At 33.8% G+C, this 24,718-nt stretch overlaps 1 protein-coding gene across 11 annotated transcripts in view; it reads right to left on the bottom strand.

The window, feature by feature from the left end:
- The window catches only part of LOC145284872 (chymotrypsin-like protease CTRL-1), a 157,223-nt gene that overhangs the window by 65,671 nt on the left and 66,834 nt on the right, over nt 1-24,718 (bottom strand). For all 11 annotated transcript variants that reach the window (XM_080133892.1, XM_080133883.1, XM_080133889.1 and 8 more), the window contains exon 2: nt 23,761-23,852. Coding sequence is in view for 9 of the 11 variants with exons in the window: in XM_080133889.1 (XP_079990015.1) it covers nt 23,761-23,852 (92 nt within the window). In the remaining 2 variants the exon portion in view is untranslated. The remainder of the gene's footprint in view (nt 1-23,760; nt 23,853-24,718) is intronic.

The raw sequence follows: 24,718 nt of genomic DNA on the forward strand, positions 1-24,718 counted from the left end.
GAAAAAATAGGAAGAAGCGTTACATGGAACTAAGAACATTAAAACTGCATATCCCCACTATCCCCATCCCCTCCCATTACCCAATCGCCGCCCTCCCAAAGAATGATGCCATATAGCCTCGAAGGGTCAATGAGGATGGAAAGACCGAGGAGAGACTGCTGACCTGACCTCCGCTATACAAGTGCTAAGATAACTGAGACCTTGAGTAGGTTTATTACCACTCAAATTCCAGTGGAGACCAATGGCCGCTGCTAACGACAAATCAATGAAAAGCGGCCGTTTCAATAATGTAAAATCATTTGAAAATGTTATCGAAAGAGGTAGAGAGTACTGGAAATCTGGAGAGACTTGTTGTCACTCAGCTTTCAGGGAACACCACAGGCTATTTTCAAGGAAAGATCCTCTATGACCTGTGCGAAAGCTCCTTATGAGAGGCCAATACTACTACTACTACTACTACTACTACTACTACTACTACTACTACTACTAATAATAATAATAATAATAATAATAATAAATTAACACCTTTAGCTACACCACCACAAAAAGGAAGTGCTACTTTTTTTAGATGATTATGTGTCGGAAAAAACAATTATTTTAGAATTTCGAGAAGGAAATTAAACGTGTAATGATAATCATTTCCGGCTCATTCAAATGTTTTAATTTTGTCTGATTGCTCCAAATTTGAAACAAAATACTAGTAAAACATAACCTCGTTCGATTTTTTTACATTTATTTGGTGTGTTTCTACCTGTTTCTTAAATTTTCAATTCAAAAGCAGTAATCTTGTGAAGAGCTTATGGGCAGCCATGTTTTTGTTTCTAACGCAACAGAGTAAATACTAAGTTTGTTTTGAACTAAAACATATTTTAAAATAAATTTAAAAACTAATAAGCTTATCCAGATAGAGTCTTGCCTTTGGTAACATTTATTTGTTGCATATTTGTTTTTCATTTCTTTTTTGTTAAGTTTGGTGTAGTAACAAATGCCCGAATCTCATTTTTGAAGGGGGTGATCTAAGTTTAAATGTAAATATAATTTCCTTTTAAACTCAGGAAAATTCTAAAAGTTTACACTTTATGTATTCAATCCGAGATTTTGATAAACTCGTCGTGAGATTTTCATATTTTTCACTTGCGTCGAAAAGGAAGAATTACTATAAATATTACTAAATTTCAGAAGAAGCCAATGGCAGACAAAGTGTCCGGACACCGCTATCGAAATTGAAAAATCTAGTCAAGAGCATTTAAAATCTTTTAATGCCAAATGTGAACTCGCTAAAACATTAAACGAATATGTGCAAATAAGTTTACAAAACCAATAAAAGAACTAAATTAAGCTTTGAGAATCAATGTTAAATCTAGGAGTGGGATTTATAACCCATTTCGTGGCCTTACGTCTTATTTTGTGAATGAACAACTTTTAATAAATAAATAAATTTGTGTTTGTTTTATTTTTTATTGCCAAGAAAAAAATAAAAGAATCGTTTTGGGATCAGAAATGAGACTCCAAATTTTCCGATTCTGATACCCTATAAAAATATGATTTTTCCGATTCTCGACTTTGATTATAACTAATCGTCCCAATACTAATATATGTGTACATGTAACAGCATTTATGAAATGTTATTTATTAATATCAAATTAATCTCATTATCTGCTTTGTCATTACATTTTTCTAATAATGGCCCTTTTTTCTATTTGCGATTATTAATTTTTATGTAATTGTCGCATTTAATTGTAATATACCTGTTAACTAATAAATTTTTCATTTTGGTTATTCTGTGTAAATATTTTAACATCACGATTCTATCCAAGCTAGTTGTGTTAAGTTGAAGAAGGTTGATTTGATTGGTTGTTTTTGTTTTACGGCATATCAACCCTTTTCAGGTTATTTAATGCCGAATCCAGTGATTTTGAAGAATTTTTTTTTAATCGAATATATATATATATTTTTTTTCAAGTCGGTTTCTATTCAACCCATAGTTGGGACCCTAACAGGTACTACCACTCCGGGTCAGAGTGGACCTGGCGGCAATGGCAATTAAAGGGTGCCTCCGCAGTCCCCAAAGCCCTCAAGCGGGGGCCTCACCATCGGATATAGTTTAAGGTCATATCAAGGACCAGGAAGGTTGAGAGGGTTGCTAATAACGCAAGTTGATATAAAGAGTCTATAAAGAATTCGCACTGGATTGAATCAGCTCACGTCATGCCTAAGATTAAGAGGCATTGATTTAGCAAAATATTATTTTGACAAAGTGCTAATGAATATAAATCTGTAATGTAGATGCATGTGATAATAAAACACAGTTAAACGATAAAATTTTCGCCCTGGAGAAGACGACATGATCCCATTTCCGTTTGATGAAAACCGTTTTTTATTTGTTGCAAACCATCTACTATTTGACCAGTTGTGTACAAATCCCAAGAGTAATAAGAGCCTTCTATCATGTCTGAAAGTGACACAATGTAAAACGAGCGAGATCAGAGATGCGCTGCTGTACAAACCATGCTCTCTATCAGTCCAAGTTATAGCAACAGGACCATTGACAGCACCCTCCAAATGCAATTTTGGACAGTTCAATGCTTGAGGACACAGCTAAACGAAGTTTCCAGCCAAAGTTATGGTTTTTGGTGATGATTAAAGTGAAGGCCATATCATGCCACCTAACATCTTCGAAGTCGGCTTAAAAGTCAACACCAAAGTGTACTTGGATGTAGTGTGGTGATCCCTTGATGCACCCAGATGGCTGCTAGTAGACCCTAGGTGTGGCAGCAGGACTCGGCATCGGCCCACTAGTCCAAAGAGACCCAGGCTTGACCTCAGAAGAAGTGCTATGACTTTGTATCTTTCTCTTACTGCCCTTTCTTCCCCGACCTGAACACGCTTCACTATTTCGTTCAGTCATATGTCGAGAACTACACCGAAGCCAGCCTGATCGCTGAGTATTTGCTGAGCTCCCACCGGCACTTATGAAAAATGCATGCTCCTGGTGCCGGACCCGTATCGAGGCGGTGTTTGAGACTGGAGGCGACTACATTCAATAGATATCAGCTCTACTACATTTTTTTTTTACACAGTGATCACCACTTATCAAGGCCCGGAAGCCACTCAGGGATAAGGGTTATTGCAAGTACATTACGTTAGTGTGGAGATTTAATGAAGTGTTTACTTAAGGGGGCGGTTCATTAGAAATTTGTTAACGTTGGACTTGAAGACATCCAAGTTGTAGTCCGGTGGGAAGCAGGCAGACGGAACATAATCAAGTTATCTAATTAATTTTTTCAATAAAAGTTTTAAAATCTGTTTTCTTTAGGGCGACAAATTTATCGTTTCAGCATTTATCTCGCAGCAAATATTCACTGTGAACTTGAATCTCTTATCTGACCATCAGCATTATCATTACACGATATAAAATTCGATTTGAACGAGATAACACCTTAAGAATAAATATTTCCCCAAAATATTGTGATATACGAGCCCCACACTTATAGCTTCAAGCGAAATAACACCGAAAGCGATAAAATGCACATAAAAAAACCTGAAAAACAATAAATATAAAAAAGAAAAGTTATTTTTACTCTTACCTCCGTTTTGTTTTCAGTCCTATTTTCCGGAAATATTTTCGCATAGTTAATAGCCTTCTATAAAAATGTAGTTTAGATATTTAAGCGTTTTAAGACAATTTTATCAAAACTAATATAAATATTTATAATTATTTTAATTTCGGTTGGTCGGTTCATGCTCTTTGAGAGTGTTGTGAAAACAGAAGATTCTATGAGGCTTGAGCTAGGTTTGCCAACTCAGAGTCCGTGTCGGTTTCATCACACTCCCTTGAAACCGTCACGTGATCAAGACACGAAGCACTTAACACAGATTTATAAACATACCAAGAAGCAATAGAAAAATAAAACGTAGATAAACATATATTAAGTCACAATAATTATATTTGCAATTTCGTCATATGAAACCACGACTTGTGTAATCAAGGAATGCCCTCTGATGAACTCAGCATTTGTGCCCTCTCGACCTGCAAAGACCCGACTAACCCGACAAGCAGCCAAATCCTATCCTTTTACTGTTGACGTCCTTTCGATGTCGAAAAGCCTTCTACTCTAATAGCTTCTTTCTTTGGACTGCTGTACTTTGAAATGTCTTTCCCCGCTTCCTGTTTCCCTGATTGTGCTAAGCTGCAGAAGTTGAAATGTAATGTGATTAGACATCTCACTGCTTAACTCCCTACACACACGATCTAAAATAGTATACCTTGTTTTGGGTGAATAATGATATAAACAAATTACAGATCAACCCCTAACAATTAAAATGATCAATTTTATTGCTCACATTCACACTCCTTTCCGAGTCACCCAATCAAGGAATTTGATTTATGTTTGAGCTCTCTTTATGTATTTTAATTTTCAAATGTAAAAAACCGAACCTAGCTACAATAGATTGAGCCGCTCACACACCGGTTACGTTAGATCACCAAAGTTAAGCAATATCGAGACTGGCCAGTACTAAAATGAGTGCCCATTGTGGAATTCCAGGTGCTGTATGTGTCCTCCGCTTACCTCGGCATTGTTTCCAGTTGGCTGCACTTCTTGCCACTGGACTCAAGCAGTGCCAATTCTAGACAGGTGTTGTTGTGGATTGCGGAACCCTTGCCTCACAATTAGACGCACAGCGACCCTTACAGAGAGTATCCATTGTCTTTCGAGACTGAACGACGCATCGCAGATAAGAGTGCAACAAAGTGGCTGGTGAAGTTTATTGGAGTAAAATTTGTTTATAAAAGTGATTACAGAATGTAAATTTCCGCATTTACTCTGATGGATGCCTTCAGAGAACGTAACACAAAGATTACTTACTTGCCACATATATTTATATACAACTATCAAAAAATAGTCTCATAAGGGGGAAAGATTAATTCTCCGAACAGATCACTTTTGATCACTTTTATGTATCCTAAAAATCTACATATTATGATGCTAAAATTTTGGTCGCATTAGTGTCCAGTGAATAATATATATCAGGCAGATTCAACCCTAACCCTAACCCGACAGATTCAACCGAAGTTGAATTTATGCCATAGTTTTTTTTTGTTGTTTTTTTTCGCTATTTCTGGTTAGATTCTCCAGTATTGCATTTTACTTTAGGTGAAGTTCTAAGAAATCAAGCCCCTCCCACTTCCTGGGCAAACACTTGACCTTTATATAAGACTAGCCTGGGTACCCGGCGTTGCCCTGGTGTTTGGATGTATGTGTTGAGCAAAAAAAAAAGTGGTAATAGGCAGGCAGGCTCGAATATAACCGCGAAGAGGAAAAGAACGTGAAAAAAAAACAAAAACAAAAAAATAAAATAAACATGACGTCTTTGCCGTTGCGTCTATCAACAAATCGGAAGCGACGAAGGTTTAAATTAAAGCTGGTCAATCGAAAAGCAGGGATGTCGTTCGAAAATATCGGATAAAAAGCGACCCCTCCTTGTAGAAAAGTGCCAAGTTGAGGGTGAAGGAATTAATATTTTTATCCAAGTTTTAGATATTTGTCGTCCAAAGGGTCGAGCTTCAAAATGATACCAATCTTCTGAAAATCTATCGACCCTTTCGAAAGTTTTACGTAGGCATACTTACATACATACATACATAAATTAAAAGAGATTTATATTATAGATGCACAGATATTCAAATAGTCCATTAAAGTTCTTTACATCTCAAACACTTAGTTAGTAAAGAAGTTGGGAACATCATTTTCTTCTTCCCAATTGATCATTTAAATATGTTATAGTATATCTTCTTTGTGGTCTCTTGGTCTTACTAGATCCCAGAACAAGAATTCATCTAGTCTAGTGGAATATCCAATTTTGTGCTGTTACTTGAGGTAAAATCACTTGGCAAAAGGTGCATTATTCCTTATAAAAGATATACTTATTTATCTTATTTAAGCTGCGAATACTATGTGATTTGGAATATTTAGTCAGGGTTTACTCGTAGGGAAAAGTATTCTTTAGACATTCGAGAATAGCGTCTAGTAAGCATTCAAATTGTAGTTTTGATTATAAAATGGTTAATCCAATTTTGATAAAAATTTATTACACGGATGTTCATCTAGAAATGTCTAAAATTTAAGACTTAGAAAAAATGCACTTTAACAAAAATTAAAATTCAGGAAATGATTACTTAGTTCGTAATACCCATAGTTCAAATTCAATTTATGATATATTTGAAGTTTCAAATGAGAAGTTGTGCCCATATTATGACCTCTAAAGCTTTATAAAATATTAAAAAGAAACTGGAATTTGGGGAATATTTATGAAATCACGTTTAATATCTGTTGTCAATAGTTGGCACCCCCCTCCCCCAAAAGACGGATGTATCTAAATTTTTTCGAAGAGCTTCCATCCCATTTAATTCCCTTTGTACGAAACTAGGTCAAACTAAATATAACTTACATTTTGATCTCTCACACCTGACGGATGTGTTCCAGAATTCATAATGATTGATTTATTAGTTTTATAGCGACTCTCGTGCATAAACTTATATAAACATATACACACATTTAATTTTATTTGCAGGCACAGAATAAAACATACACAACGCGGATTATAATTGATTATCCGTAGGTAAGATAAAGTTTCAATTGTCTTTTGAGTTCAACAAGTTTATTTAATGTCACATACTTTAGAATTCATGTGAGTAAATGTTTTTTTTTTTTTTTTAAATATTTTCGTTTTACGTGCTTTCGTATTATAGGTGAATAATGTTCTTTGCTATTAACCGATGCCGTTCGTTGTGTTCGTGAAGACACTTGCATTTGCAAATCTCGTTAACACAGAAGTTCTTTTGATTTACAGTCAGCGATCGTGTATCAACATATTTCAAACGCATCCGAACTTGAAGAAATGCTTGAATAACGTCACTAACTATGCTGGGAGAAAATGTAAACGTTTCTCAGCGGGAGAGCTCCTTAATTTTCAAGAAACAAGAGAAGACCACTCACCTTACCAAACAAAACCTCCTTTTTTAAAACAACATTGTTTATGGGTTATATGCAGTTTAATGTTCCTCTTTTATGGCATACCAACCTTATTTGGGGGAATAAATACACAAACACAATACTGGAACTTATTTATTCTATCAATTAAATGATCACAGTTTCGTATTTTTTTTTAAATGAGTATTCATGATTTGGATTATTCGCAGAAAATGTCTCGAGATTCTTAGGTAGGGGCGCCTCAGGCGATTAGCAATAAACTAACCCATTCTTAAAGGGGGAAGGCAAAGCCTGGGAGAGTGGACCTTGAAGAACTGCACATGACTAGAAATATACCTAAGTCAACAGGAAACAATACATTTAAACAATGGCTTAGATTCTGTTGGCTTTGGCGCCGATATAAAACACACGAAGCCACAAAATTAAATAAGCACAACATCACCATATTTAAGTGAAGAGTCATTCGAGTTTTTTTTTTTTTTTCAAATTCTATCTTCGGCACAATCACGTTGGCACACCGGATCTCCCCAGATCGGCGAAGTTAAGGAACGGTGAGTCTGGCCAGTATCAGATGGTGAGAATTTAGGAGAGCTAGATGCTGTATGTACCGCGCCGAGTCTTAGAATTTCCAGGTCGGGATCTGAGAGCGTGTTTAACTCACGGGGGGGGGGGGGGAGAATGCAACCCCGAATGAAGATGGCAAACAATGGGAAACTACCGTCTTTACTTGTCTTTCCGAGATTACAATGGCTCTACAATTTGGAGAGCCGTGGTTGCCGACGGCGTTTAAACAGCAGGGCGGATGTATGCATGCATCTTTTCAAACATGAGGATGTTTATCTCTCTTTGTTTTAATTTTCTTATCACTTTGTTTTTCCTGAGAATGGGGCATTCTACCGGATGCCAAACATTCTCCCGTTAGTTTAGTTATCCCCACCGAGAGATCTATTTAAGATTCTAACTGTCTCTTTAAGTAATATTGTTTGTATTTCTTTTGCACTTGGTTCACGGGGTATATTCGCCAGATAGTTTTTGAAATTCTTTTTCATTAGTCTGTTTGCTCCTATAATGACTGGTATGATTGATACCTTCTTAAGATTCCAGTTTCTTTCATGTCGTACATAAGTCCTTGGTATTTTGTTATTTTCTCCCTCTCTGCTCTGTTAAGGCCAGCATCATTAGGGACGCTTACTTCAACTAAGGTTGCCACTTTCTCCTTCTTGTCCCATATCACTATGTCAGGTTTAATAGCCACATTTTCTTGGTATGTAGCTGTAGGAATTTCGTAGTCATAGTGGATGGTGTATGACTTATTTCCAACTGTTCTTTCTGCTACATGTTCCCAAGATTTGCTACTATATGGGATATTCAGGTTTTTACATATTTTCCAGTGGAGATATTTTATGTTCATGGAAAACTGTATGAAATTTCAAACACCTTTATTTAATCTACTGTGGTAGATTGTCCGTAATAAGTAATAATCGTGCGTGTCTAAAATATTAGTTTTAAAATACACAAAATTCTCGTCACAATTTTAGTGGCGCAACGTTAAAAGCGTCGATTGCCAATTAGCATCTTCTGAAGATGTAAGCTTCAATCTTTAGCACAAGCAAAAATAATCTATATTAATACAATAGCGTGTGTGTTCTTTTGTGTGTCACGCTTTCCGGCAAATTTGATTGGTTGAGATTTTATTTTGGAATAGACATTTAATTTCGGAATACACATTTACGAACGCTCTGAGTTCTATTCGAATAGCGTGTTCTCACAGATATTTGTTTTTAATTCTATAAAATTTAGGGTTTTATCTTACAAAAGTTGTTAAAAAATAATTGATTTTAAGTCATTACGTAATAAAATCAATACCAAATCTCTCTGCCGGCGGAGACAAAAAATTGAGCAATTATTATTATTTTTTTTTCATTGTTTATTTTTTTTTTACATTTGTTTATTGAGAGAGAGAAAGAGAGAGAGAGAGAGAGACGCTGATATCTTTGCTAATTAAAAATATTATCGCTACTACTACTAATTGCTGTAACATGTAAACAAAACCCAGATGCATATGTTATGGCAGGTCTGTAGTTTATGTGGAAAAATAATCTCGAACCCTTTATCACATAAAAGAAACTAATTTCTCTAATCACCGGTACGTTACTATGGCAATATTATATAAACTTTTTGCTCATTTATTTTAAAACTTTTCACGATCTTTTCTTAACGATTCTTTTTTCTCTCACTTTTTACTTATTTATTTTAAACAATATTTTTTTAATTTTAAACTATTTAATTTTAAGCAGAACGTTTCACGATATCTTAAACAGTAAGCACTTTTTTTTAAAATAAATTATTAGGTGGAAGCATATAATTGTTATAAAACGCCAAAAATATGCGTGCACTTAAACGTATAATAAAGCATTCGAGAACAATATTTATTTTAAAATAAAACATTAAAAAGTTCAAAATTATAAAGTTCTATTTACATTGTTTAAAATTTAAAAGATTTGTGAACAATATTTCTTTTAAAATTATTAAAAGATCTATTTATGTTTTCTAAAATTAAACTGTTCTATTTATATTGTCTTTAATATAATAAAAATTCTGTATATATTGTTTAAAATAGATAATTTTTTATCATTTAAAGAAAATGTTCTGTTTAAGCGCACGCATATTTTTGGCGCAAAACTATGGCCACCATTTTTGACATAAAAAATTATATTGTTTAATATTCGAAAAATTACGTATTTGCGGAAAATTTAAATGCGATATTCGTTTTCAGCATAGTCAAAAATCCATACAAGTCGACATTTCAAAGGAAAATGTTCAGGTGGAAACCAAGTAAAAAAATTATCACCATCAAATTATCATTTAAAATTATAAAACATTCGGTATTTATGTATTTTTGTTCTTAAATAATATTATTTTGAAAGCCATTCTTAACATGGGAATAGGAGGGTGTTTTCTAACAATTATGTGCTTCCACCTAATAATTTGTTTTAAAAAAGGTGCTTACGGTTTACTACAATAATATCAGGGTGTCTCCATTTACGTTGAACATCCACAAAAATGCCAACATCAATATATTACATATGAAAGAGTCCACTGTGGAATTTCCACAGGTCCCGCTAGTTAAGAATAATTCGGGCATGTAGATTAACAATCGGTCATGACTGGCAGAATGAGAAAAATCTGTTTCCATGAATCAAGTAAAAAGTTCGACTCGAAATTTCATGTGTTTTATTTTTGCCATGTTAAAAAATTGATAACACACTAATACATAACAATATAATAATATATCTTTTTTGTCGGTCACGGTTATGGATTGTTGCTTGTTAGAAGTGAGATGCACGTACGGGAATTCGGTGGGTTGACTCTTCTCAGGCCCAAATTATCAACCAACGACGATATCCTTTTCAGTTATTAGTATACAGGTTGTTCCATAAATCTTGGACAAATTTCAAGACTGTATATATACTGAACTATATATATAAAACTAGCATGGGTGCCCGGGGTTGCCCGGGTGTTTGGAGGTAGTTGTTGAGCAAAAAAAAAAAGAAGAAAAGTGGTAGTAAGCAGGCAAGCTCCAACCCGTACCGTGAAGGAGGATGAAAACGTGCAAAAAAAAAACAAACAAACCCAAACATAAACGTGACGTCTGTCCTGTTGCGCTCATCGCCAAACCGGAAGTGGTTAAGGCTAGTCAATCGAAAAGAGGCGATGACTTTCGAAAAGATCGGCGAAAAAAAGCGACTCCTCCCTGTAGAAAAGTGCCCAGGTAAGGGTCAAGGAATTAATGTTTTTAACCAATTTTTCGATATTTGTCGAGCTTTAAAACGATACCGATTCCGTGAAAATCCGTCTCCTTTGTCGAACATTTTAGGCAGACATACAAACATACATGCATACATTTAAACAGACAGATGAAATTTATATTATAGATGAAGGTGACATACCTTTAAAGGTGAATTTATATATATATATATATATATATATATATATATATATATATATATATATATATATATATATATATATATATATATATATATATATATATATATATATATATATATATAATAAATATTATACTTGAAAATATAGCGTAATGGTGACAAGCCTTGACTGTCATTTGGGCGGTCGGGTTTCGATCCTGGCTTGAGGCAGTTGCCTGTCTAGCCGCACTGATGAGCTGTGAAACAGCGAAACAGTACTGTATGTGGATGACTATAATGCTCCCTTTCTTGGGTTGAGCATATTGGGAAGTGATATACAAACTGCCATTAGCGTATTAAGCGACGCTCTTTGTGTAAAAAAATCGAGAGGAGGCATTTGGACGATGTAAAAACTTCGTTAAATTTATTACCCTCACAGCAGCAGCCGTATAGCGTAATAGTGAGAAGCCTTGATTGTCATTTGGGTGGTTGGGTTTCGATCCTGGCTTTAGACAGTTGCCTGTTTAGCCGCACTGATGATCTGTGAATCAGCGAAACAGTACTGTATGTGGATGACTATATATATATATATATATATATATATATATATATATATATATATATATATATATATAATATATTAATAGTGTTTGAGATAGTTAATGTCTAAATGTGAATTGACTTGACTTTGAGTACACCTGTGTAACCCTTGCCGAAATTGACATTTCAAACATTATACTTTAAAATTATTTTTTATGACAATTAATCAAGTTTGTTTCCTTACAGGAGGTGCCTGTGTCAGGTTTATAATGTTTTCTATATATATAAAAGCGAAAATGTATGTATGTATGTATGTTTGTGTGCTTGCTAAAAACTTTTGACCGGCGGAACAAAAATTCACAAACTTGGTCTCACATGAAAGCCCCACCCTCCGGACGACAAATATCGAAACATTGGCCCAAAAGGACCATCAGAAGTGCGTCAACTGATCGATTTTCTGCAGGGGGCCCCCAAAAAGTGACATTTTAATGTTAAACATTATATATTTTTAAATCGATTTATAACTGCCTCAAAAAATACGGGCGCCAACTCTTCTACATAAAGTGTACACGGGGCCGTTTATTTTGGGTCAACTTGTATTTAAAACCCACTGAATCATGTCACGTGATCTTGACGTCAGCAAGCTCTAATGGCAGTCTGAATTTAAAAAGATTGTTGTTATCGGTAAAATGTTTTTTTTAACCCTCACACAAGCTAAACTATGAACTTCTACGCTATGACAAAGTTATTAGCGCGTCAAAAATAGTAAGATACGATAGTTAAACAAAAATAACAAGCCAAAAATGTGAAGTAAAAAAAAAATACGCTTACAAAAAATATTAACAATCGAAGTTTTTATAAAAAAAAACAGCCAGACGCCATTTTCTTTTTAGTAACACTCTTTAGAGTAAGGAAGACGAAGTGAGAGAGAGAGAGACACACACACACACACAAACAGAGAGAGGGAGAGAGAGACGCAAACAGAGAGAGAGACGCAAACACACACAGAGAGAGAGAGAGAGAGAGAGAGAGAGAGAGAGAGAGAGAAACGTTAACTTTTTCACCCCGAAATCGACAATTTTCGACAGGGGAGGGTCAACAACGCATGCGTCAGATGAAGTCATGACGTCGTGACCTGATTTACTTTAAATAGTTGAAAAACCGAACAAATTTCATATACGTCGCTTTAGCTCAGGTGGTTAAGTCCTTGGTTCGAATCGTGGTGTGAGATGTCTTTTTTTTGATTTTTTAAATTTAAACATTGAACCCTGTATTATTTAAGCCATTTTTCACGTAACGTTCGTTTTCCTGTTTTCTTTTTTACTTCGCTTCACGTGTTCGTTTTTCTGTTTTCATCGTTCGTTTGCCTTACGTTAGTTTTTTTGTGTTTTTTTCGATGTTTTGATTACCCCCCCCGCCTAATTAAAACGTTGTTTTCTTTTCTTACTTCGCTTATAACAATGCTTACATCGTCGTCGTCGTCGTCGTCGTCGTCGTCGTCGTCGTCGTCGTCGTCGTAACGCTCGACGACTTTCAAACATCTTTCACTTATTTGCTTATAACAATGCTTCATTCTGGCTGGCCGATTTTATTTTCAAACGCCTCGGGGCTTCGGCTTCGATCCTACCCCCCGGTTTCTTTTTTTATTTAACACCACACACACCTACAAACACCCGGGAAACGCCGGGTGCCCCTCGATAGTTTGATATAAATTAAACTTTTGGTATATTTGATAATTATTTTGTTATTTCATGAATTTGGCGAGGTTTTGTCAAAACGATTTCTCGGTACAAACGGTTTGGATATTTAACATGTGTGAATTCTTAATTTCGATATAAAGATTTCCGTTTGAGCTTTAATCTATGGTTCTCTCTCGCCAAACTTTTACGAAAAACACTCGTCAATCTGTGCCTAAACCTAAATGTAGATTCCATGAACAAAGTTTCTTTCTTAGAACTGTACGCCTGTGGAACTCTCTCCCGTTGCCTGCTTTCCAGCTGACTACAATTTGATTGTCTTCAAGTCTAACGTAAACAAGTTCTTAATGAACCGTCCCTAAGTAATCCAATTTACAAAATTTCCACTACTTATGATTACTACGCTATAATCCCATTGACTAATGAATACCCAATAACCCTTATCCTCGATAGCCTCCGGACCTTGATAAGTGGTGACTCCTTTGTAAAATAAATTTGTAATATAAAAAGAAAACAAAAAAGGAAAACAATAATATTAGTTTGTGAACTTTTGAGAATATATTTGATAATTCATAATATTTGAGTTATTTGGACTACTGTTCTCGTCTTGAATGTCATTTTCACAACGTTTTGGCCGATGTAACCTCTGACCATCGTTAAGCGTGTCTTATCGAACTCGACTTATTTAGGAGCGACTCAACTTTCCGAAAACACCTTATGCGAGTCAAGCACCCCCTCCTCCACGAGAAAAAATCATGACTACAAATTGTGTGCATAAGGTTCCTTGTAAATCTGAAAAAATATACAAAGGCGAGAAATGTCGCCTACTAAAACAAAGGTCAAAAGAACACAGACAAACCGTAAAACGTGGAAATATTAAAAACTCAGGTTTAACTACATATGGAGAGAAAAAAAAGGAAACTATCTACTCTTATGGCACGAAGTACAAATTATAAGCAGAGAAGAACGACCGAGAGTAAGGCGACTATGCCATATATATATATATATATATATATATATATATATATATATATATATATATATATATATATATAGTCTTTGAAGTTTTTAACATTTAAAACTATACAAAAAATATTTTTAATTATTCGTTAGAAAACCATCTAGTCAGTAAGTCATTTAATCACCTGCAATCACTGCATCAACTCACTCTCGAATTTACTATAATGCCAATAATTTATTTTCAAGGGATCATCAGTTGTTTACCATGAAACACTGTTTCGGGGATTTAAAAACAAAACAGTATATTACATCATGGCTCCCCAGCAGTGTTGATCAAACACCACCACCCTTAATCTTAGGAAGAAAACATGTTACAAACATTTGATCCAATTTCCTATTCTTAACTGCAATTACTAACCTTTTCATACTATAAAAATGAATTTCTTACCTGTGCGATTCATCAATTTCCACATTTAAAATGGATACATTTTTTAATTTTTTAATTTATCAGTCTTGTATTTATAAGATTAGGATTAATCCATTTAACTACTTATCACCCCCACTATGATTAGTATTTAGTATATTTACATTCTTATTTATTTAAAATTAGATATATAAAAGTTAAAAATATTTTTACATATATAAATTTTTTTTTTAATAAATAAATTTATTATATGTAATTATAAATACATTTTATACATTGCTAATATAGTTTTGGATTTGCTTTATTAATATAGTCTGGTTTATCTTAAACGATTCAAAAGCATCAGGATAACGAACAAATGCTTTATTTAACTGTTTACATATTTTATTTTTATCCCCACCTTGTTTTATCATCCTTATTACTAAGCTAGAAACTAGTGGTATAAAGTCTGTTAGTTTTAAAGTAACGCGAGCTATTCTCAAAAGCTCTGACATAATGGTTCCATAAAACATAAAAACAGGGAAGGTGCTATCTTTATGGGGCATGCGTACTATTTTAAAGGGGAAAGCGTTTCTTTTATCAAATATTTTATAAAGAAAAATCCCATCCTCAATTTTTATATCTAAATCCAGAAATGTAGCCTGTTGTCCTCTATGTTCACAATTCAATTTTAATTCGTTTGGATATATAAGATGTTTATTTTTTTTCGAATTCATAATTATCGTTTATACATATAAGGTCATCTATAAATCTCCTACACCCATGAAAGTTATATGTTTTAGATATATCTGTTTTTAATAGTGATGACATATATATATATATATGTACTCGAGTCTATGTAAATACAAATTTGGCCAAAATGATGCAGGATCCAATCCCATTGGGATACCTATCGTTTGGAGTAATATTTTATTTCCTATTTGAAAATAGCATTCTTTAATAAGATGACTTACAAGTATTTTTAAAATACCTTTAGAAACATTAGTTTTGATATTTTCATTTTTACACCAGAAAGCTTTAGAGTTTGAAAAGTCCGTATATTTACCTTTTCCACCTTCAAAAGCTAAATCTACAATATCATTTAATTCTTTTATAAGTTTTTCGTGCGGAATTTTAGTATATAGTGTACTAAAATCATAAGTAGCTATAAATTTTGCTTTTATTCTGGAATTTATTTTATCTAATTTTTCTTTCACTGGTTGGGAATTATTTACTACCCAAAATAGATTTATATTACTATAAAATTTACTTTTCTGGAGAAAATTATTTATTTGATTTATAATTAATTTAAATATTTTAGATATAGCTTTACTTAAAGGTTTAGTGATGCACGTCTTTGAACCTACAATAAATCTAGCACCAACTGGATTTTTATGCATTTTAGGTATCCAATACATACATGGAAGATTTTTGTGTTTGTCTTCTAACTTTAATCCTACTTTTTCACTAATAATACTATTATTCAAAATAATGCTATCTAAATTGCTATTACTTACTTTATAAGTATCCGAAACGTTTCCTATAAGTCCTACTTCTATCAATAAACGGTGTATATAATATTTTTTACATATAAAAGCTATATTGTTTGCCGCTTTATCAATCGGAACTATTACAAACTTTTCTTGAAGTATTTAAAGTTCCTCCCGTATTTCTGAGTTTTTTAAAAGAGGATGGTTTTTTCTAGGATGTTTAAATTGTTTTATATGTTTAACCTTTTCATTTACGCATTCAAGTATACTATTTTTCCCTGCATCAAGCGTAGACTGTGCTAATTTATATTTCTTTATCATAGACATAATAAAACCTTCTAGTGCTTTAGTTACTTCTTTAACGCATTTAGTGTAATTAAGGTATTTAGGTTCTCTATAATTTTGACCCTTACTAAGTAGTTTTCTTAATTTAGGATTATTTACTATCTTTAAATCTCCTGTAATTACATGTTTTATCTCATTATTACAGAAAGGAGAGGAATTACATTCACATTCTGGAATATTTATATTATTATCATTTATATTTATATGTTCTACCGTTTTCTTATAATTAAAAATCTTATTGCGTATTGTTGGCCCTAGTTTATATGCAACTATTGGTTTTTGATCTTTTGTTTGTAACTCATTTGGTAGTAATATATATATATATATATATATATATATATATATATATATATATATATATATATATTCACAATGAGGAAGATCGAAGGATCAGTCGAAATTGTGCTTTTGAAGGAAACATTCTTGTTTTTTTCAAAAGACTTTTTGTATTCCTATACGTCAACACACAGGAAATAAATACAGAAAAGATATAAACATTTATATATTTTTTGTATAGATTTTTTATTCACACACACACACACACACACACACAAACACACACACACACATATATATATATGTATATATATATATATATATATATATATATATATATATATATATATTGGATTTTTTACCCTTTACCTTTCATGTGAAATCTTTTTATCATTTTTTCTTTTACCTCCTATCCCCCTTACCTCACTCTTTTTTTAACCAAGTAAGATCTGTGACTTACTTGTGGTTTCATTAAATACTTTTACATGCAAAATCCGATCCCGCATTTTTCTAATTCCTGCCCTCTGATGAGAAGGAGATTATTTCTTCGAAACTCCGCGGATTAAGGACTATCTACTTATCTTGTGCTTCCTTTTTAAAATGAAATATGTTTTTAACTCTTTTTCAAGATGTTTTTAAACATGTTTTATTAATCATTTGTTCATATATATATATATATATATATATATATATATATATATATATATATATATATATATATATATAGTAATTTGTAGTAACAAGTAGTGAGCTATATTGATTACATTGATAAGCAGTAAGACTGAATATCTATGAACAAGAATACGATTAAGGTTTATAACGGACAAGTACTTGAAAAATTCAATTGTACTCTTCACTCCTCTGGAGATTGAACATTCATTCCTCAGTGCTCCTTATACTCAGAATACAATTGTCAATACCATAGGATTTCTACTCGGTCATGGCTGACGGAACGAGAGCATGCTACCCAGTTGATCAAATAAAGCGTTCGTACAGATTCTCGAGTTTGACAATGTCAACCTGAAGAAGGTCAAAGTTTACATAAAATAATGAAAATAACACTCAAGATAGGAACAGTAGTCCGAATGATCTAAATACACATGAAAAGTATTTGTTTAAAACGTAGTTAGCTACACAGAGATTATGTTGACCTTAGCGCATGTGAACAATAAATGCAATTCTTATGTAAGTAACCTGTGTAAAAACCGATACGTTTTATGGTCTTATATGACACACCACAAATTGTTTATAAATCTAATCGCATAGAAAATGTGTTTGGCCATAGCTCACCGATTTTGAGCCATTATTATCGTTACTAGTCACAAAATATCGGTGCTTTGAATTATTTAATAAACTCAAACGTTTTATTTAAAGAAATACTCACTGATTCATTCTTATTCATTGTTAATACATATAGAATACAAATGTGCGAACACACACACACACACATAGATGTATATTTTTATTATTATTTATTCGAGGGTAAACAGTTATATCTGTTTCAGTCAATAAACTAGTTTTTTTTAAGAGCCCAGTATTTTCTTTTTTCTATGGCGTCGAATGGTTCAGGGTAACCTGACAAAGTCTCATTGATTAAAACTGATGGCTATTTGTAGTGACCAAATGTAGCTGTTTACGTTCGAATAAGTAATAAAAGATATTTTGCTCTTGTTATCGGACACTATCTAAAAACCTCGTTTTATTCATTAGTCCCTACTTTTGAACATCTCAAACCTGAATATATATATATATATATATATATATATATATATGTGTGTGTGTGTGTGTGTGTGTGTATGTATGCGTATGTGATTGTGTGTGAGTGTATGCTATACATGGGGAAAGAAAGTCTTTAAAAAGAACCCTAAAAAAGCCATAAAAACCTTCACCATATGGACTAAAAAACACTCTTTGAAACTAACTTTGACCGACACTGAACACTTACAGTTGGAGACAGAATGTCTGAACACTGAACACACGCATAGCATCAGTCTGAAAAACATATTTAATATCAGCGGAGGCATATCTACAAACTCCCATTTTAAAGAAAAACTTTTTACGAAAATATCTGAAGAGAGCACACCCTAAGCTCGAAACGCGTTATAAAAATATTTTAAAATAAAAATATGATGAAAACCTTTAAAAAAAAACCACAATTGTTGATGGCTACACTCTTTTAAATATATATATATATATATATGTATGTATGTGTCCATGGTGGAACGATAAAAGTGTCGCCCTAATAAAAACAACACGACGGCTTTATTTTAAAACTTCCTATTGAAAAAATAAATGCAAAGAACTTGATTATGTGGCATCTTAACAATGTATCCGCCTTCAGCTTCAACCGCCGCCTCCATACGGGTCCGAAACCAAGAGCATGCCTTTTCCACAAGCATCGGTGGGGGCTAGGCTTATACTGAGCGGATGGGGCGATCAGGTTGACTTTGGTGATGTGGGAAATCAAGTTGGTGATGTTCTCGACATATAACCGAACGAAGTAGTCCAGCGGGTTCAGATCGGAGAGCGGGGGGACTAGTAAGCACTCCTTCTGAAGCCAAGCCTTAGTCTTTTTGGACAATTGCCTATTTCATCAGGGGATCAGCACACTGTTCAGCACATCCAGGTACACTTTGACTTTCAAGTCGACTTCGAAGTTGTGAATTGGCATTATGTGGCCCTTACTTGAAACTACCCCAATAACCATACTCATGGCCGGAAACTTTGTTTTCATCACCCTGGTCACATCCGTGTTATTCATGGGCACCCACTGCTTTATTTTTGCTGGTAATGGTCCTATTGTCATAACTTGGATCGATAGAGAACATGAATTGTACAGCGGCGCATCTTCGATCTCGCTCGTTGAACATTGTGTCACTTTCAGACATGATAAAAGGCTCTTGGAATTTTTACACTACTGGCCAACTAGTAGATGGTTTGCAATAAAATAGAACACCAGTTTTCATCAAATGGAAATGGAATGCCGTATTTTCTAGAGCGACAATTTAATCGTTCCACCGCGCGTGTGTGTGTGTATATATATATATATATATATATATATATATATATATATATATATATATATATATACTCGGGTTATTTTTATATTCAAAAGTAATGGACTAATGAATTCAACGAGGTTGTTAGATAGTGCTCAATAAAAAGAGCTGATAATACTTGTTTATTGTTATATAAACATGCTCACATCCCGCTGCTACAAATAGCCACTTGTTTCAATCAAACAACAGATATCATCAGGCAGCGACTTAACTATTCAAAAGTTCAATGAATAATGGATTTTTATTTTAGGTAGGAACTCTTTAAAAGTTGGAGTTAAAAAACTTAAAACACAGAACTTTAATTATAAAATGTAAAGAGGGAGGGGCAATCACTACGAGAGGCATGCGAAGCTTTCCCCTCCCGGTGCACAGCGATTTCTCACAACTAGAGCAGGCAATCAATTGATTTGATTGAAAAAGGGGCGATTTCATCAACGTCGGGTCTCCTTGCTAGTATATATATATATATATATATATATATATATATATATATATATATATATATATATATATATGCACGTGTGTTTGTGCGTGTTAGTGTGTAAAACATCATTTTAGGATATTATTTCCGTAATCGGGTATTATTAAATATGACATGGTGTTTAGTCAAGCTTGCAAACCAAAAATAATCTTGGTTATTCTCCCTTATGAGTTAATGTTTTCATTAACCAATTGTAGGACGTCTCCCAAACGTTGGGATAACTTTTAGTTCCTTTTCTTTTGTTCTGTTTTATATAAACCTGACTCACAATTTTGTGAATGTGTCGAATTAATAGGCGACGTTATGTAAGCAAGGAGTAGTTTTTCTATTTTTGACACTATATATATATATATATATATATATATATATATATATATATATATAGAGAGAGAGAGAGAGAGAGAAAGTTTACTTTTATACAAGGTTGAACGATAAAAGTATCCCCTAAAAAAACAATACTGCAGTTTTATTTCAAAACTGTTATTGAAAAAATCAATTTAGGTTACCTGATTTTGTAGTAGAGCTGACGTCTACTCAATGTAGCCGCCTTCAGCCTCAATCACCGCCTCGATACGGGTCCGGATATAATCTCCCACAACACACAAGGCCAGTCTGATCGCCGCCATCCACCGAGTATTCGCCGAGCTCTTGCCGGCGCTTGTACAAAAGGTATGCTCCCAGGTCCGGACCCGTACTGAGACGGTGACTGAGGCTGAAGTCGGTTACAGTGAATAGTTTCAGCTCTACTGCATAATCAATATACCAGAAATGATTATTTCAATAAAAGTTTTAAAATAAAGTCGTATTTTTTTTTATTTAGGACGACACTTTTGTCGTTCCACCCTATAAGTAGATGTGATCATTTATGGGTTTTATACTCACCAGACTTAAGCCTTCACATGTTTATCTGCGAGATTATATGAAAGATCATGGGTTTCAAAAGCATCACCAGATTTTCTTGAAATTAAGAGGGACACCAACGTCCAAATCAGGTCAGTGCCAAGAAATGAGTGTGCCAAACTTATTGACTTTGTACGTCGTATCCAGGTGTGTTTGCCATTTTGGAGATTCCTAACTTGCTGTACTAAACCTTGTGTATCGCTTTATTGCAGGTCAATGTTGTTTTCAATTTTGAAATTGCTACTAAGCGCAGAGAAGTAAAATTTGGTATAACACTGGAAGAACATAACAAGGTGCCCTATTTCACTGATTTTTGAGGAATTTGAACACATATTTTGAAAGTTATGCTTATTTTTCTATTTTCTATTATTTTAAGTGTGCATCACTTTATTGAAAGTGTCTAAAATGTATATTTTCGGTAATAAAACTATATTCTAACATCATATTTATACTTATATGAAATGGAGAACATATCCAGTGAACAATATTAACCAAAAAACAAGAGCAAATTTCACATTATTTTGTTTAAGGCAATATTTTTTTATCAACATAACTTCAAAACAACTTTGAATAGCCTCGTGTCAACTGATGATGCGAATCGGCGGATTTGAGATGATGTGATGCTATAGGAAACTTCCAAAATCTTTCCTCCAAAGTTCATCCTTCGACGAAAATTGAACACCTCCTCCATAAACTTTCATCTTTATTATTGACCAGAGCTGCTTCAGTGGGTTTATATCTGGAGAACAAGGTGGCCATCACATTTTCTCTACTAATGCCTAATGCCTTAAGGTAGAATGTCGTAGCCTTAACTGAGTGGTATGGCGCATAGTCGTGCATAAATATCAATTTGCGGTGACGCGCCAATGGAAGTTCATCAAGCCATGGCGACAAATGCTCATTTAAAAATAAAATATAAGACTGGCTTTTCAGTTTGACACCTGGCACTCGAAATGATCACATTCGTTCATCGCAGATTATTCCAGCCCAAAACATACACCTCCACCTCCTTGTTGACGACTGAATCGATCAGGGGTAGGGAATCCAAGAGGACTCTAAACTTTAGCCCATCCATTTGATCCATGAAGAGTTGCTCTGGCCTCATCGGTGAAAAGAACATTTTCAAAGCTGGTTTTCATGTATTTCTGATCCCAAGCCAAACATTTTTCCTCATGAGTTTGGTTTACACAGGTCTTGCTATGGGCTTAATGCTTCTTGCAATTTCATTTAAGACATTGCAGCATGTCTTTCCTGGCAAAGATGGTATTCCAGCCTTGTCAAATATAGCAGCATTGTTGCTGCCCAGCTGCTTGATAAGTTGACGGCGAATTTTTCTAACATCACAAGCAGAAACTGACTTTATTGTGTTTTTGTCCTTCCTTTGTTTGGATTTTCAACGAGTGAAGACAATGTTCTTCGATATCTTCCAAGCTCTTTGGCTAGATCTACGAGAGATAAACCTTCTACAAGGCCTGCAACAGCACTTTTCTTTTTACTAGCTTTCAATCGACCCTTTCTATGCATTTTGGGAGACCTGCAATAAAGTGATACACACTTAAAATTACCAGTAAATAGAAAAGTTATAACTTTCAAAATATTTGTTCATATTCCACAAAAATCAGGGAAATAAAGCACTTTGTTATGCTCTTCCAGTGTTCCAAATTTCACTTCTCTGCGTTTCACAGAAGTTTCAAAATTAAATAAATATTGACCTGCGATACGCAGGGTTTAGTCAAGCATTAACTTTAGAGCATTTTGGTATTCTGTACAACAAGTATAGTTATATTCATATACATTAGTGTTGGGACGATTAATCCGAATCGGAAATCGGAAAAATCGGAACATTCAGGTGTATTAAAATCGGAAAAAATTGTGCCGATTTTCAGATTTTTATTTGAATTTTTTAGGGTAAAATCCTCAGCGTCTTGTAGTAAAGATAAAAAAAAAATGTATTTATTGATTTAAAACCTCCAGTAAAACTAAAATCTATAGATCACCACCCACGAGTGTATTTTAACCATTGAGAAAATATATGTACATTTAACGTGTAATTGGTAATCTAAAAAAAAAATTACAACTCTCTAGTTAAATATATAGATTGTTATAAAGAATCGGAATCGGAGTCGGTAATTGTATCAGAATCGGGAAACATATTGTAATCGTCCCATCACTAATATAAATAAACAAAAAATATATTAGTACATGTATAGGAGGTTAAACCTCCTTGCAACCTCCTTCCCACAGAAGAGATATTACGAGTCTGTCTCTGCTTTATCGTTATTTCATGGCAAATATTCGTCTGAGCTCCAATCTATGCCCCCCCCTCTTGCCAAACTTTCAGGAAAAACACTCGTCTATCTGAAACTACTACCAATAATTTCCCCCACGTTTTATCTGTGCCTAAACTTAAATATAGATTCCTTGAACAAAGATTCTTTATTTGAACTGCACGCCCGTAGATCTCTCTTCTGTTTCCCTACTTTTCAGCTGACTACAATATGGTCGTCTTAAGTAATCCAATTTACCAAATTTACACTACTAACGATTACAACGATATTGTCCCATTGACTACTGTACACTCATTAAGCCTTATCTTCGAGTAGACCCCGGGCCTTGATGAGTGGTGACTCATTTGTAAAAAAAAAAAAAATAAAATAAAAGGTTAGGATTTAATGAAAATTATCTTACCACGAGACCTGGACTCGACGATTTGAATGTAGACTATTAACATCAAAGTGATAATCTTCGTGGATAATGCCATATCCAAGAATCCACGGAACCTGAAAAAGATACGAATTTATGTTTCTTTTTAAATTTTTTACTGTAGTATTTGTGCGTTTATTATTTTAGTTGTTAACCTGAATTGTCAATTGCAATTTAACATTAATAAACCGAGAAGAATTTAATGTTTCATTTATATTATAAAGAACATTTATATTATAAAGTAACGAATTACTATTGTAACTAGGTAATTTTTTAACGTGCCGGTGAATAGATTTAAAAGAAATAACAACAACAACTCACTGGCATCTACCACATACTAACATTCATGTTTTTATTTAAATTTTTTTATCGTAGTATTTGTACGTTTATTATTGTGCCTATTTACTATGCATCCCCACGGGACAGAGTTAGACACCAGGGTCGTTTTTTAACGCGGAGAAAAGATACAAAAATAAAAAATTGTCTCAGTCGTGAAGGATTAATCCTCCACCGAAAGAGAACAATAAATGGAAGTGCAGCATCTGAAGAACAGATACTACACTTTGATCTTGACCAAATTGTAATTTAATAATAAGATCCCGAGGAGAATTTAGTGTTTCATTAAAATTATTGAGAACTATTGTAGCGAAGCAATTTTTAAAATTTCCGATTGTAATGCGAGTACCGTCGCAAAAGGAACAAAAAAAAATTATAAAGGAAAAAAAAAAAATAAATAAAAAATAAAAACCCGGGGCAGCATTATGTAAGTACAAATAAAATACATTTAATCGTGGTCCTTCCAACACAACGCATTTCATTATTTTTTGCAAAGTCTCTACGCACACACATGCGTTTTTCTTAAAAGTCCCTGTCGCTGCCATATCACGCCGGCACCAGCCAGCTCTTTCTTACTCCTGATTTTCACACGTCTATCTACCCCATT

This window comes from Euprymna scolopes, chromosome 9, assembly GCF_053919585.1.
Source record: "Euprymna scolopes isolate OS-2025 chromosome 9, ASM5391958v1, whole genome shotgun sequence".
Taxonomy (NCBI): Eukaryota; Metazoa; Mollusca; class Cephalopoda; order Sepiida; family Sepiolidae; genus Euprymna; species Euprymna scolopes.